This window comes from Anopheles aquasalis, chromosome 2, assembly GCF_943734665.1.
Source record: "Anopheles aquasalis chromosome 2, idAnoAquaMG_Q_19, whole genome shotgun sequence".
Classification (NCBI taxonomy): domain Eukaryota; kingdom Metazoa; phylum Arthropoda; class Insecta; order Diptera; family Culicidae; genus Anopheles; species Anopheles aquasalis.
In genome coordinates, this window is record NC_064877.1 from 6,695,248 (window position 1) to 6,712,113 (window position 16,866).

General features: G+C 49.0%; 1 protein-coding gene across 4 annotated transcripts in view; it reads left to right on the forward strand.

Moving 5' to 3' along the window:
• The first annotated feature begins 2,082 nt into the window (after positions 1-2,082).
• The window catches only part of LOC126571390 (allatostatin-A receptor), a 32,983-nt gene continuing 18,199 nt past the window's right edge, over positions 2,083-16,866 (forward strand). Inside the window, exons 1-5 of one of the 4 annotated variants that reach the window (XM_050229870.1) lie at positions 2,083-2,150; positions 8,061-8,651; positions 15,265-15,419; positions 15,500-15,630; positions 15,734-15,881. In XM_050229870.1, the coding sequence (XP_050085827.1) occupies positions 8,408-8,651; positions 15,265-15,419; positions 15,500-15,630; positions 15,734-15,881 (678 nt within the window). In that variant the 5' untranslated portion in view covers positions 2,083-2,150; positions 8,061-8,407. Of the gene's footprint in view, positions 2,222-8,060; positions 8,652-15,264; positions 15,420-15,499; positions 15,631-15,733; positions 15,882-16,866 lie in introns of all 4 variants that reach the window. The other 3 variants (XM_050229872.1, XM_050229873.1, XM_050229874.1) reach the window with 3 other exon arrangements.

Here is a 16,866-nt window from a genome sequence, read left to right on the forward strand (position 1 = left end):
GGGTCGTCCTTTTCTTCGGCCGGCTCGCATTAACGAAATATGAATAAACGATTTAGCCCGTGAGCACATTAACAAGCCGATGTGTGATGCCATGAATTGAAATTTTGGAAAACTCCATTAAGCAGAGCAGGGAGTCCTGCTGCACTGCATAGACAGCAGTCGCGGCCGCTCGTTTATCACGCATAAATTGACGGATTTTCTATATTTAAACGGACACTCGCCATCATAAACCGTGACTCGCAGGGCCGGCAAATTGAACGGGCATTGAAAAGCCGCAGTACTAATTGCTCAGCGCGCTAGCGAGGGCTGCAGGTGTTTAATCCAGCTGCTGGCCGGATCCGCAAATCCCCAACCGGCACGGGGTGGCCTTTTGCACTATAATTAAAACCGGACATTTAAACCTTCGTCGAACCGGCGCGAAGAGACAGAGAGAGAGAGAGAGAGAGAGAGAGAGCGTGCAGATCGCAATTAGAAGATATTGAATTGGACACTTCATTGGAGAGTGCTTTTCGTTAATAACATTAGCCGTTGCATGTGCTACAGGGAGCGAACCCGAGGCCCTCCACCAGAGATATGGTTTGTTTTTATTTTTTTAATTAATTGGTTTAATTGCGAGTAAACCTCATCCTGAATTACGCGACCGGATGCGCCACGAGCAGCAACAGCAGCAGCACCAACAACAATGTTGGTACTCTTGTTTTGGTCTTGTACATCCTTTTACCCGACATGATCATCAGCCCACTTCCTGCTCTGATGATTGCCATTTGGATCCGGGATCCGGGATCCACTTCCCGGACAATAATAGGTCGCTGTGAATCGACTCCCAACCCCCGGGCGAGGGGCAACATCTTTAGCCACTTGGGACCTTTTCTGGAAGGGAAACTAAATCAAACACAAACCCCAAAGCAAGCGGGATAATCTTTTTGCAGGAAGAAAAAAAACAGAACGCCGCGAATTCTTGTGCAGCATTTTTAATTAAAGATATCAAACAAACGGCGTCCGCCGCTCACCCCCGGGAACTAAGCATCCCTTTTTGGCCTGCAGGGGGCTTCATTTCCTTTCTGCCCTACCCGGTTCTTAATTAGAGCGTGGCCATGATGAGCTTGGCGGAAGTTTGTAGTTCGCCGATGCAACCATCGCCGCCGCGCATCCCAACGGAAATTCAATTTACACGCGGGAATACATATACTGGCATCCGCTGGCCGGGCCCGTTACTAAGTAGCTCTCTAGTGGCCTCCGAAAGGGCCACCATTCCCACCTCATCCAAGTAATCCATCAACGATGAAGGCGAAAGGCATGCCATGCGCCCAACCACCACCTGTTGCTGCGTGTGGAAGGCTGATGATGATGGCACATGATGGGGCAGATGGGAGCATAGATGACATGTGCCTGCTGAGTTACTTGATGTACTACCAACGCTGACATGCACGGCCATAACGCCCCGGGAGTATTTGCCTTCTTTCACACATACACGCGCGTGCTCTCTCGCTCTTGCGCTCTTTCTTCTAGGAAGGCACCTCCATCATCCACCGTGTTGTAAACACCAAAGTAATTTTAAGTAAGAATCACCATTAGCTTGGCCTCCAAAAAAACCCGCCACGAGCAGCAATCCATCGGATAAAACCATCGTTCGCTCACTCTCTCTCTCTCTCTCTCTCTCTCTCTCTCTCTCTCTCTCTCTCTCTGGCTCTGGCTCACTTTTCTAATACTCATCTCGCTCTCTCTCTTTATCTTTATCTCTCTCTCTCTCTCACTTCCTTCCAGTGTAATATCCTTCGAGCTGGTATCTCTCCGAATGACTCCGGACGATCTCACGGCGAGTCCGGCCAGTCAGCCAGCCAGCGGAAAAAGCATCATTTTCTACGCCAGCTTACCAGAGATAAGGAGTCTCGCCGTGTCCTCGTGACGAGAGACCCCTCCTCGTAGCTGATATGTTGGGTGCTGAGCGATACCATGGCGCACTCACGCAGCCAACTCCGGTAACCGTGGAGCCGACAGAGCACGCCATGATGACGACCACGACGACGATGATGCCCTGCCGTTACCTTCATCAGTTTTCGTTTGCATCTCGTATCAGTCGGTCGCAGCAATCCTGCGCTGTCGCCATTTGCCAGCGAGATCGCAGTCTGTGACCACTACATCGACGGTCGGTACGTGTTCCTCGCTAGGACGCTACTAGCTGGTGAGAAGCTTATTAAGTGTAGTGGCCATTTTCTAAAAGGTGAAGTGTGTTAAAGGGCGGGTTTGTGTGCAAAATTAGTTAACAATTAAAAATAGAAAGTTCGGCCATTGTGGGAACAAATGGCCAACAAACAACTGCGCCCCAAAACCGCACACAAACAACGGCAGAAAAACGGATTGTTTGTGTTACCGGTGATGGTGGGCGGAGGTCGGTCGGTTTGCGCTGTCCAGTGTCGAGTGCAACCCCTTAGCCGACATCATAAATAAACGAAACAGGAAGGCCACTTCACGGTGGGTTTCGAATTAAAACAATATCATCCGCAGCACCCCACACGTAGCCTGCTGTGTGCAAGAGTTTCAAAATAAAACAATCTCCAACCCGAGAACGAATGAACCACAGCGGGAAACCACGAACGTGACCACGGGACCTTGAAGATCAGATACAAAGGGTGTAGTAGTAGCGACCCGTGTGCCCGTGCAATTCTTACAGATTCGTTATATTCGAGGGTCGTGATTGGGGCGAGGAACATAATAGTGCGCTGGTAACGGCCACTCACGGCGTAGTCGCCATTATAAGGACGAAAGATCCCCCCTTGCTGGAAGGGATCTGAGAAATTATGGCGCAACGCATGTGAAGTGCTGTGTAAACAACAAATAACACCCAACACAACACAACACAACACAACACGACGGTAGTGGCCGGCGGCGTGTGATTAAGCAACAGACCGCCATGCCGTTAGTGCCCGACTTGAGTGGTACTTCCTTCCAGGAACGGACCAGATGAGCGCGACGAGAAAGGAATCCAATAAATTATTGGAAAGCTGCTGCTGTTGCGAAGATGCGCGTCTCCCATCAAATGGGAGACCCGAGGTCATCCTAAGGGTCTCGGGCGAAATTGGGAACAGACCAACCCGAAAAAAAACATGCCAACTCCGATACTAACCACTTCCGGTAGGCTGGTCCGGTCATGGTCTCTTATCAGTTTCGGTTCGGTGCGTTGATTTGTTTTGTTCCGACGGAACCGAAAGCCCGGCGTGCAGTGCATGTCACTGACAGCAGCCGACAGGTCGACTTTATACCATCTGGAGCGTTTATTATTGCAACACTGGTTCGCTCGCTGCGGCCTATCATACACATGGGCGGCGGAAGAGGAGCTGGATGTGACAAATTCTATTACCGGGTTGGTTGCTATCAGTTGGAGTAATGGATACGGCATGATTTACGGTGCAGCCATCTATTAGATTGGTTCGTTCCGTGTGCTCCATTGGCAGCACTTTCTTCTTTCGTTATTTATTTAAATCTCTCTCCAGCACGTTGCAGGACATCAGCACACCAGCACACCGGGATCCGATGACAGGTCGACGTCGATCGCACTCGTCGAGCTCTCAAACGGTCTTGAGGACCATTCCCGTATCGGAATGGAGCCGAATCGTTCTTCCGGCGAAGAAGAAAGCGAGGGAAAGGGGGTGCCACCAGACAACACTGTGACAGCCCGTCGGGGTCAAGCCGGCCCCCGGAAAAAGGTTACCATTAATCCCATTATTTTTCGGATTTCCACCTTCGGTACTGGAGATGTCGACTTCGAATTCGACTTCGGGCTGGCCGGGCGCCATTAGAGGTGTGATGCGCGCCACACGATGAACCCCCCACAACGGGTCCCATCCACCGGGGGTTAATGATGATGGACACACCGGTGGAAAACTCATTTCCCAACCTTTCGTGGGCCTCCTGTGCTGCTGGCATACCTGTGGGCTCCAGCTGGCACCAGGTGATACATCATTGCGGCTGACTTGGCTTGGCTTGCCGCCTTGTGCCAACAGCCCGCAGCCAGCCTCCAACAATGACACACTAACGCACCGGCGTGTACGCTGGAATAACAAATATTTATCTTCATTTATTAGTCCCCTCTCCACCGCTGTACCATCTACCACCAGGTCTGTGTTTGGTCTGGCCAACCTTTACCGGAAAGAAACCGTAGAAACGGAGGAGCTCAGAGGAGAGGAGACCCCCAAAGCAGTGGCGCAGCTCATTTGAAGGCATCTTGGGTGTATGCCAAGAGTGTGGCCCTTTCACGAACCGGAATACTCGCTATCTCTCGCTCTCCAACACTCGCTTCCTGATCCGGGGGAGTCCTGCGAGCACCCTGGGACCATAATTCCTTTTTCGCAACCCAACCAGACTGTGTGTTTTATCGTTTATCTATTTTCACCCTTCGCCGGGCCGCTTTTTCCAACTGTGAGGTTCTTCTTTCAAATCGAAAGAAGGTGTCTGCGGTGTGCCTCCGGGGGTGCCTCAAGCGAGGAAGATGCTCAATTTTAATAGGTTTCCCCGATTAGTGCCTCCGTTGCTTAATTGCTTCCAGCGCTAACGAGCATAGGCCCGGCAGGATCTTGCTGAAGCAACACGTGAGCCTCTTCCGCGACAGGAAAAGGGAAATCGCTGGAAAAGAGGGGGATCGGTTCCAAGTAGCACCAACCAACCAGCAGGCAGCACCGAGCTGTAGTGACATAATCACATCTTCGCCTTTGCTTACAACCCTTTCACTCTCTCTCTTTTTCTTTGCCTCTCTCCGTCTCCTTCTTGCTGACGCAAAAGGATGCTAATCGGCCCCGAGGGAAGGATGGCGGGGAGCCTTTTCTCGCGAGAAGTGATTTGCATAAATATTCGTAAACATCGCCGCCCCTCCCTGACCAGCCCCTACCCTCCGGAAACCCTCGTTCATGGAAGGCTCCGGCTCCGGTAATCCTTTCGATAAATAAACATGCAACAATGGACCAACATCCGGGCAATCCGGGGGGAGGGTGGCCTCGGCACTATGGCCTCGACTTACAACCCCGCGGTTTTCACCGCCAACCTCCGCTGGCCGCTCAATCGTGTGGAATCGTGCTGCACACAATTTGATATGCGATGATGCGACAGACACTCGCCCACCACCGATCGACCCCTCACACCGTGGAGTGGGGCGTCCATCGATCCAAAAGTATCATATTCTCCAACCAGCATTGGAATTCGAATCTGTAGTGCTGCTTCTCCTTCTACTCTTCCTCCGTTCTACGACTTTTCGCATTTGTTTATTCTCGGAGCCGACGGAACGACGTCCAAGATACAGTTGGTCTAAGCAAACGCTGGTGAGTTCATAGAAACCAGGGCCATTTTCACAGCTGGAAACTCAGCACTCTCCGTGTGTTGCTGGGGCCAACCAGTTGAGCCTGCGATTCTGTGGCAGCAACAGCAGCATCCCCAACGCGCACTAACTAACCTTATTGAGCGACATGAATCGATTTGTATGATGGAAATCGTAACCCGTCCCTACCCGGTTGAACTCGAAACCGGGAATGTGTAATGCCATTATCGAAATGAGGCGTTGCCAGGAGGGCCAGACAGCCTTGCCAGCCACCCAGGCACCCAGCACGCAATCAATTTAATGCTGGTTTTCCAACAAACTTATTTATCAAATTGCGTGAATACGTGCTGTGGGTGTGTCTACGTTTATGTGTGCGTGTTGGTTCTAACAAAATTTACATTTCTTCCATTTCCCGAATCGCGCCCGCGCCCGTGCCCGCGAGTGTGCGTATATGAGGTGGACAGCAGCAGCCACGAGTTGGAAAGGCTTCTTTAATTTGAATAGAAGGCCCTCAAACTTCCCATGGCGGTCTGGTCCGGGGCTCCAGCTGGAGTAACACTTTGTCCTTTTTGCGCCTGATGATGAACAACAGTTTGAAAGTTGTTGGAACGGTATCACAACACGCACAGAACAGAAAAAAAAACTTCACAAAACACCTCTCCGATTTCGGTTTCGCCTAATGGTGTGGCATAAATATTAGTTGGAGTTTGGGCTTGACATCGTCCGGTGGAGGAGAGTTTCGGGTCCCTGGTAAGCTTCCGTTGACCGTGATTTTTCGCCCAGAGGAAGAAAGTGAGAGAGAGGGATTAATCAATCCCATAAACATTCAGGCATTCCGAACTTTAAGCGGCAGCCTCACCGCGGTGCGCTGCTTTATAATGCTTCCAGGCATTTCGGAAGCAATTAGCACGCTCCAGCTCGATGGTGTGAAGGCTGAGAAGGCACAGCAAAGACCGTGGCCCCACCATGGGCTTCTTTCCTTGCGCTAATTGTGTCCTGGGCCTGCCTCTCTCCGGGAGTGATTTATTTAGTAGCGTCCTCTGCTGGTTGCCGCCAAACATCAAACAGAAGGAAGCCAAGCTTTGGGGGAAAGGGTGCTAAAGACCACAATCAACACGCTCCTCCATATGGTGCCGACTGAACGAGGGGAGACGAAGGAACGAAAGGGCGAGCGGGAGAAGTCACGTTCCTGGTTCCAGCGAACACCGGAGTGACGGCTATTGATTGATGAGGGTTATAATTTATTACGATTCGCCGCGATCGGCGACAATTACAATTACATTTATACCACTCTTTCCGCCACCCGATGGTCGTGTGTGATTTGGAGAAAAATGCTTGCTCGGAATTAATTCCCACTAATCCGCCCGTAACTAATCCCTGGCCTTGCTCGGAAATCGGTAACAACTCGGTCGGTGTGACTACCCAACATCCGATATAACTCTTGATTAAGGTTGCAGCGCACCCCCGAGCGGAGTGAGACCAGCCAGAGAGGGCATGAATGCATTCAGCAAATTGCGAACCAGACGTGTTATGAATTACGGATAAGTCCAACTACACGTGCGCAAGTTTTTATCAATGAAACGAACCGGTTTTTGCTTAGCTGGTAAGCTGTTTAACTCAAGTTGCTGTTCAGGTTGCCACCGGCGGCAGCTCCGCTTCGAGGCCCAACATTCAAATACTTCCCGCTCAGCAAATTTACGCTCCAGTACGCTCCACGAGGCGAGGCCGTCTCTTGAGGCCAGATTCTCATCATCAAGCGTCATCAGTGTGGCTCTCGAGCGCGTAATCATACCGCTTCGTTCGGTTTTGTTGAAGTCCCCGGACCTCCGTTCGGGGAATTTGTTAAAAATGGGTTACTTTGATGTTGGCTTCCCGCTGCCGCAGAGTGACAGATCGAGCCCATGACGTCTTTGGCCGAGAAATGAATCACAGGGTTGCTGAGGGGATGACACTTGATGGCATATTCAACGTTGCACAACCGGAAACTCGCTGTTTTCCCTCAATGAATTTCCCGGAGGCGGAAATGGAATGGAAAATTCGTATCACTCGGATTGTAGAAAAGCATCTCCGGAAATACATTGGCAATCGTTCAAAACACGCAAATGATACCAATCGAACCGATCGAACGGACGCGCGAGTACCGGAGACAAATTAATAGTTTCCCTTTGTCCACGATTGTTTGCCCTTTTTTTAGTACTTTCCACTTTCAGTTTTATGGCACTCGAGCGCACGTTTTATGCTCAGCAACTTATCATGTGAGGGGCGAGTGAGTCCTCTTGCCGGCTGGCGAACGAACCACACTCTCTGTTTGTTATCTGCAGCGCCGTGTGCGACTGCAATAACGTTGCAGTTGAGGAATGGCAGGGAAGGGCCTGGAATGCCATTGCACAAACAGAAATGCACAGAAACCCCCCTGGGGAAAATACCGGCGTCCTCTCGTCCTCATGTGGCATCTGGGGCACACTCAAACTGTTACTAAGTAAATGTGGCGTCCACAATGAAAAATCGAAATCGATCGGAGCGCGAAGCATGAAAAACAAACGGGATCACTGGGTGGTCGCACAAACAAAACGGAACAGGGGAAGCAATTCAAACTTTTTGCATCAAATGAATATGGCATAGTCGCCGGAAATATTGTAAAATATGGTCATGTGTGTGACCAGCTGTGCGCTGGTCATATTTTCATTCCGGGCTCAAACAACAGCTTAACTCTCGAGCATCACGTACAATCCTTCAACTCTTATGCCCCCTGTAGAGTAGGCAGACAGATTGAAGCAACTGATACTGGCGTAGTGTCATGTGTCCGAATTTACGCCCCCCAAAAATGACTTAAACCAAAGAGCACCGTACGAACATTATCAAAACCGCAACGCACCACCAAAACTGGTGTGGTCTGTGACCAAAACACAAAAGACTCCCACAAATCTCGTGCGAATCCAGTACTTTTGGCCCAGCGCAATGTGAGTGTAAAGTGTCAAATCGCAAAACCGGCCATCCGGTGGTGAGTGCAGCAGCAGTGCCAGTAGCTGTTGAAGTGTCGAATAGACGATTGCTGGAGCTCCCTTGGCTAGTGCAACGCGCCCCAAAAATAGGCAGCACAAAATGAACGATACGGAAGTGAACGATGAGCTGCTGCTGCCGGCGGTGGTGATGCAGCTACCATCGCTAGCGGCAACCGCCGACAACAATCTGTCCTGGATCGAGCGGTTAAACTACTCGTTCGGCAACGAGGCACTGTACCACGCCAACACTTCGACGATCGAACGGATCGTCTCGATGATGGTGCCCGTATTCTTCGGTTTCATCGGCCTAGCCGGGCTGCTTGGCAACAGTCTGGTGGTAATCGGTAAGTCCTGTCCATGCACGCACACCCTTCTCCCTGATAGATTCCATTCTATGCCCTGTCCTCTGCCGCCACCCTGTGGTTAAGCTCAATTGCTGGTTCCAAGCAACCAGCGCGTTGGTGTTGCTTAGCAGAGCAGTTTCGTTGTTGCCTGTTGCGTTGCTATACAACGGAAACGCCTTCGGGATTCGTTCGTCGACGAGATGAGATTGCACACACGATCACACCCTTGCCCTTGAATGTTCCAATAGTTCGTTTGACAGAGAGAGAGAGAGAGAGAGAGCGTAGGTCTGGTGATTGTCCCCATCCTAGCGGCCGTTCTGTACATTCATTATGCGTCCCCTGATTAATGGTCTTATTGGCTTATGGTTATCACGGATCGGCTTCTTTTCTGGCCCCCGGAACCCTTCCCTTCTTCATTCGCCTTCATCAAACATTCATTAAAACCCACGGTCACGGACGCCATAAAGCTGCGTTTACAGTGGGCCCTTCCCGGTGGTTCCTAGTGGCGTTTGACATTCAGCCTCTCTCTCTCAGCCATTTCACCGATAGAGCGCTAATCCACCATCGCGAGGATTAACAACTGCGTCGGGGGGAGCATTTTCCATCCGCGAAAAACAAAAACCAAACATTTCTCAAAACAAAACACTCGAAATCACTCGACACACCTCCGTACGGCGGGTTTTGGAGTTTTGAGTTTCGACATTTGAAATCCAATACTCGTCCTCCTCCACCAGCGGTGAAAAAAATGGGCCAAAAAAGGGTGTCACTAAGGGTGCACCAAATAAAACTTTCGCCAGCACCACGATCCTTGCACGAGCCGCGCTACTCCGTACGTAATTCGATAGGAGGCAAAGCTACCCTCACACTGGTCAGGGGCTGGTCCCACCCCCCCGCTGATGCCCGGGGTTGTGAGGAATCAATCACGCTGATGTTGTTTCTCGCCTCGTAAAAAATAAAACACTCGCACGTCCGCACGAGGACACCCCCTTTCCACCAGCCCAATCTTTATCGGTGCAGAAGCAATAAAGCGACACAAAACTGTGCAAAGGCTAAAATGGGGCTCCATTCGTGAGCCGAGAACGTAGCAGAATGGTGACGAAAATTCTTTCCATTGTTTGTCCTTTCCAACTCCCTTTCTGGTGGTGGTGGTGGTGGTGAGGGTGTAAGTGCAATAAATCTTTCACTTCGTTACTCGCTAATCCTAGGGCTTGTCTCGCGGGCTGTTTGTCTTGAACACACCACTACGCACATGCCCGGTGCAAGTTCTCGAGAGTGTATCAAATGGAAGTCCACAAGTGGAAGTGGATCGCAAATCGATTATGGCATTCAGTTGGGAAAGATTTACTTCCCAAACGTCTGTCTGTTTGTCCTTCCATTCCACCCTGCCAGGTACTTTGTAGCGGATAATTGCATTAAACTGGACCCTCGGGAGTGTCCACCCCCCATCCCCCCATTTGGGACACTCCATCCCATTGACTGTTTTGTGTTGAGAATAAAGCAGCAGCGTAGCTCGCCATTGTGCTTCGATGATTGAATAGCTCAATCCAAGTCGATGCCACATCTCAACGTTGGACGCGTTGGGTGAACGAAAATTGATATTCCACTGGCCACGACTGCTTCTCTGCTCCGTTACTATCTTCATTTTCGGGGCGGAACCACCATCCACCATCGATCTTTGCCAGCGTTGCCACCATGAGCAGCACGAAATCAACACCAGCCCAGTGCGGTATTCGGGGTGGAGCGGAATGCTGTGATAAGGGTAATTAATCTTGTTCGAATGAGCGAGGGATTCACTCCGCTTCCCTTCTTTGCCCTCTGCGTGAAGGGTTTCCTCGTCCAGGGCAACACGAACTAGGGCGCACGGAACTGGCAAAGCAAAAAAGGAAAATGAAAAGGATCTCCCCGAAGCTCTCAGCCTCATAAATGCCGGCAACAAGTGCTTCACTCTATCATCACCCGCGTTCCGGTCCCTTCCTCGAAGCTGCTGCTCTCCTTGAACGGAGCGCAATTTGATGAATGAACTCTGAACGCAAGATTGGTCCTGGTGCATGATGGTGGTGGTGGTGGGCGCAACACCCCCTGCTGTTGATGACTCTCCTCGTCTCATCTCGAGAAGAATCCCTCCCCCGACTGGATAAAATGAAACGATTTTATGCTCGACAGATATGATCCTTTCCAGGTTCCTCGGATGCGCCAGCTCGAATATATCCTGAACGCAACACGGGAGGATGGCTTACTGGCGACACCGGAAGTGTGCTCTATATTCGTGCTCTGTGCGCACGGACCGCCGGTTCTGCTGCTGCTCCTCCTTTGATGAAGATGATGCAACAAACGGCCGGGACAAAGCGTAGCGGATGAACGCCTTTTGGCTTAGCTATTTACAAGACCATCCGGGCAGGATGCAGACTCCCTCCCACCGGTACCACGAGTGCGGTGGCCACTAAGTCACCGCAGAGCCCAATCCCGGGAACGGGGTGCTTGTGGTTTGTGGTTTGCCACTGTCTCTGTGTCCCTGGATCTGTCTGTGTGCACGTCTTGGTGGAAAATCATTCCGTGCATGAAAAATCGTTTTCCATTGGCAGCAGCAGCAATGGTTTGGGTTGGCCGGATGGCATCATTTCGTGCCTTCTTGAATAGCAACGGAGTTGGTAGGAAGCCCGAGGCTGAAGCCGCGTCCTTCACGCGCTGTGACCGCTGCAGCCCTGAGGGCAATCTCTGTGCTGGAAACGTGCTGGAGAACGTCTCCATCGTTAAATTGAGGGAAAACGAAGCGACTGCCGCTCATCTTTTGCGTAATCTCCTCTACCTCGGCCCTTAAGTGAGCTGTAAAAGTTGTTCATTAGTGCAGCAGCAGCAACAGCAGCAACAGCAGCAGCACATTCGTTGCGTTGCAGTCGATGCAACGTAATAATGAAAAATGATCAAGATGGTCTCTGGATCTCGCCCAAAGGATACCAAGCGATATTTATGAAATCAACGTCAAGCGGTGCTTCTTCTAGGAATCACTCAACAATGACCTACACTCGGATTGTGTTTTGTGCTGAATTGCAGTAGCCAGAAACCGCACTCGATCGGTACCAAGAAGTTTATTTCTATGCAATGGACCGATATCGCTGATGATATGAACAATAGAGATATTCCGCATTCATGCTTCAACGCTTCCCCATCGGCACTTCAACGAGTAGTGGCAAAGGCAGAGAAATCGATTTGAATCGTTGCAACCAGATAGCAAAATACCACATTCCGCAACATCGTCCCTGACCCTTTCGGTTTCCTCGTTCGCATATCGCACGCACCGAGGCCACTCGAGTGCAGTGAGGAGAATCGTTCAAATTGGTACTCAAGTTACGTTAGCATGTTTATTGAATTGAAGCACTCGCTGTGACTCGGTGCAATAACCACTAGCGACATCTGAACCTTCGGCCTCAGAGGTATGTCACGGGAGGACGATATCGGGATCAAATATGTCTCGGTTCATTAGACGCATCAAACCGAGCTGAGCGTGTCTTCAGCAGCCATCAATGATAATCAAGGGCCATGGGAATTTGCACAGCTCGCAGGTAGGATGCCATCCAGATGAAATACAGATGATGATATTCCCTTCTGTCAAGATGGCTGGCGGTGGGGGACCGCCATCTGTTTATAATTGCAAAACATAAGCTTTTGGAGAGTATGTGGTATCAATTTATTCACCGAAATCCCCACTCGCGATAGGCATGTGGGTAGTATTCATCTGCGGACCTTTTTCTGCTGCTTGACTAGAAAAAAATCCAGAATGGGCCTTTTACTAAGAAAATATTTGAATTGTTGGAATAAATGGTTGGGAAAACAAGCGGCCCCTAACCGGAGGACGTTAACCTTTCAGGAAATGAGGACTAATTCCTTTTATTGCCGGGTCCGTCATTCAGTTCTGGTTATGCACAAGCGAGCGGAATTGCTGCCAAAGGAAGTGGCTTCCAACGTTTAGATCAGGGGTCTCAAACTCATATCCGCATGCAGGCCGCAGTTTATAGTATGGATGGCTTCATTAAATTGGCTTTTTGTGGTCATAGAGATAAACACAATTCCAAATCTTGTCGCCGCGCCGGAAAAACGAAATGATTCAGCTTCATTGCCAAAACCCACTGATGGAGGCGCCAGGTGGCCGGTACTCTCAGGGATTTTTAATAGCAATTTAAATCGCTAAATAACCCAGAAATCTCGAACTCCACTATGTGGTGAATGTTAAAATGTTGAAAAAATGTTTCTTCATTCAATTTTTCTAGTTTAGGTGAATAATAGTAAAATAAATAATGAAAATATGTTTCATATGCTACAAACTGCCAACTTTTATGCGTCAACCTGAAATCCATCAAATACATCTACTAGGAGAAAAATTGTGTTTCTCCTTTTACCTCAATCAAAAGCGGACAATCTACATGTCTAAAACAAGAACTAATCTTGTAATTGTACTCGATCGAACAGATGCTTTGAAGTGACAATGCTATCATTGTTGAAAAGGAACTCTTTGTTATAACGTATGCATTAAAAAAAAGAGACAAAATTTGCCGATTTTTCCTGGGCAAACCGTCAATCGCATTGCAGAAACTAAAAATGCAGCATCAATAATAGTTATCTATGAGTCATCAGACAAAATTTGAAAGCTTTATCAGTCCAACTCTAATCGTGATGACGAAAAAAGCGAAGCAACTTCGTTCCGAGGTTTGCGCATTTCAAAAACGGTATCCTGACGCGACCAAAAAGATTATCGTGTGACACTTTGTGAGTGTCGGATATGGCCGTTTCAGTATCTACAAGATCTTGGCACTATTGCCCAACAATAATAGCATCACAAGAAGGCATAGTTCGGCACGGCCGACGACTCTGACCGACCAAAACCTCCAAAGGATGCTGATGACCGATACCGAGGAAAAAGTGGTTACATCGCTGCGTGCGATTGGCCGTGAGATCGGTGCAACGGCCCAAATAATTAAGAAGTATTTGGAGTACATAGCCATACATGTCAGAAAGCGAATATCCCGGCCACTAATCTCAGAGCAGCAATTAATGTCACAGCGACAGCGGTTGACCACGATCGTCAAGTTAATTTTTTTTGGCGCATCGCGGCGTGGCGGTGGTGAATGCACGCGATACCTATCTCAGTCTAGATGAAAAATTATTAAAAGGCACTTCATATTTTACTTTCCGCACGAAGAAAGTGAGCTCTAAAGTTAAATTCACTCACAGACCAAGTTCCTCAAAAAGGCCCTCCATTGGCTAACAATCAGCTGCCCTTCTTTAACTCCGAACTGGTCGTGATCGGAAAAATTTATTATGCAAAGTGACTGTAGAAAGTTGCGTCAATCATCAAGGAACACTAATAGTACAAAGATCGGGGAGTCTGACCAGAAACGATACGCGAAGTGATCGTTAAACGAAATGAAGCGGCTGAGTACCAATGTGATACCAAAGCTTGCGAACCCCCTCAACGTCCCCCAGCTGCTGCCCATCGAAAATTTCTGGGCTAACTTTAAACGTAGGATCTATTTTAACAATTTTATTGGAAAAACGGAGGAGAAATTAAATGAAAAGACACAGAAATAGTTGAAAAACATGTGCACAAATATGTTTTTGACTACCATGTCGAAATTACCGTCTAACTTCCAGAATCCTATTCGGAATGGCGTAGAATTTTTTTGCTGATAAACTGATAAACTCCCTTTCCACATGTAATTTACAGAACTCAATTATCTGTCATACTTTATTTTTTATCGCCATTCAAATTTTGTCTCTTTTTTTTAATGCATACGTTAAAGGAAGTACACAGGAAATTCGAACGCAAGGGCTCACCTCAAAGTGTGAATGGTTGAAAATGATATGCCACGAATGATTTGTATGAGAGTTGTAGAGATGCAGTTTTTAATTACAATCAGTGTTTCTTGCTAACAGGTCGCTTTGCAGACATTAGCAATCTTATAGCGAGTGTCGATTATGATTGATGAGGCTTATTTGATTTCCCCTGGAAAGCGGGGCCGTATATTTGCTGAATAAAGATACGGGATCGCCCCGACTGAATGAGAAAATCTTATTTGAGTTTAGAAGTATCGTTTTACCATAACAATTTTCATATGCTAATTGAAAAATGAACAAATTTTAACGACAACTAGAAGAGAGACACCAAATGATCTGGTATTGCACTCTTGACAATTTCACTTTTTTATCAAGAAGAAAGTTCTATCTTATCTGTGAAATAATAATTAACGTGTGCACAGTTTTCGTTAGTTTTACACAAAATCTAAATGAAGAAAATGTGTCATCCCTAACACCACGTCCTAGGACTAAGCACACTCGTTTATCTCGTTTTCATCTTCATTTCCCGACACGGCTCCATCAAAAAGGAACGAAGTCAAAAGAAAGCTATTTTTTGGCATCGATCGCCTGCGTTGCACTTTCTGGCACAATATATAGTGGAAGAGGCAGACACTCGGGTGTAATTGAATTTGTAAAACACAAACCGAACCGCACGTGCACCCATCCTCATCCCAGACAGAAGGCGAACAGACAGTCGATGGCCAACACAACGTATCTAATACGCTCTTTCACACCCTTTCCTTCCCTCCCTTCTTCTCTCCAGTTGTGGCCGCCAACCAGAGCATGCGATCGACGACCAACCTACTGATCATCAATCTGGCCGCTGCCGACCTGCTGTTCGTGGTGTTCTGCGTCCCATTCACCGCCATCGATTACGTGCTGCCCGAGTGGCCCTTCGGTGACCTCTGGTGCAAGTTTGTAAGAGTGACCGCAACGAGGTTTTATTTCATTTTCCTGGATTCTAGCTCTTCTCTTCTCTCTCTGTCTCTCTGTTTCAGGTACAGTACATGATCGTCGTGACGGCACATGCCAGCGCGTACACACTCGTGCTGATGTCACTGGATCGCTTTCTGGCCGTGGTACATCCCATCACCAGCATGTCGATCCGAACCGAACGGAACGCCTCGATGTAAGTAGCGACCAATGACGAGGACTGACCGACAAATTCCTTGGCGTGCTAACTACGTCAGTCCAACCACATGCTCTCACACTTTCCTTCAATTCCGTTCCAGTGCCATCTGCGTCACGTGGTTTATCATCCTGACGACGGCCATCCCGGTGGCCATCACGCACGGTGTCGTGTACTACCCACGGCAGGGTGGCCACTATACCGCCTGTCTCTTCCTAACCGCCGAGGGCTACAGTTTGGTGGCCTTCCACGTAAGTATCACAACCAAGACGATCCGAAAGAGCTCGTCCTTTCATCAACACCATGGTTTTCTGCTGCTGCTACTCCGGTTTCTGATGAATTTAATTTCTTTTGATGCTGCCCGGCATCCGTGTCAGATTGTGGGCGGTTCGTTTTTCTGTGGTCCGAACGGATCGAATCATCCGTTCCCCGGATACGCTTTCAGCGGGGAATATTCAATCGAAGCCGACATCGAGCTCTGCGGGGCTCAGATCTGTGAGGATACGTTTGATGTTATCAAATCAAACCCGTAATCCTTTTACTGCGTCGCTATTTCAAGACCTTTCGCCAACACAGACACTCAGATGGTACGGCTTTAATGCTAGAGAGCTAGACACCATCACTCGACTGTCTTCTACACTGTTGAGCACAGCCAAAGAGCTAAAAGCAACAGCAGCAGAAGCTCTAGCGTCGTTACCGTGGCCGTGGCCGCTCTTCCTCTTCCCAAACGACGGACACAAAAACACGCTACGCGAGTCTATTAGCAATTTAATGAACAAATAGGATGCAAAACAATGGGATCCATTTCTCGCTCCCGTGCACCACACCATTCGCCATCATCAGCATGGATCTTCGTTTTGCGAACCGGATGGCATCCTAGCCATTAACCGGAGGCATCCGTGACCATCCGCTAGCAACCGTTGGTGGTGGTTACCCATTGGACAGTGACCACTGAAACGGACAGCAATGCCATCGCAAGGAATTCTGCCGTAACGTAACGATAGCGGTTCCAGGTGCTTCCAGCGGTTTGTAGCGGTGGCCTTGTACACCGTATCGTTCGCTCTCTCTCTCTCTCTCTCTCTCTCTCTCTCTCTCTCTCTCTCTCTCTCTCTGTCGGTCGTAGGATGAGCTCATCGTCGTCTTCCTCACAAAGCAGCGAATTGCCAGTACGGATATTACCTGCGAAAAAGGCATGAGATCCAACGATAACCGCTATATGCGCCCAGAGAGAAAGAG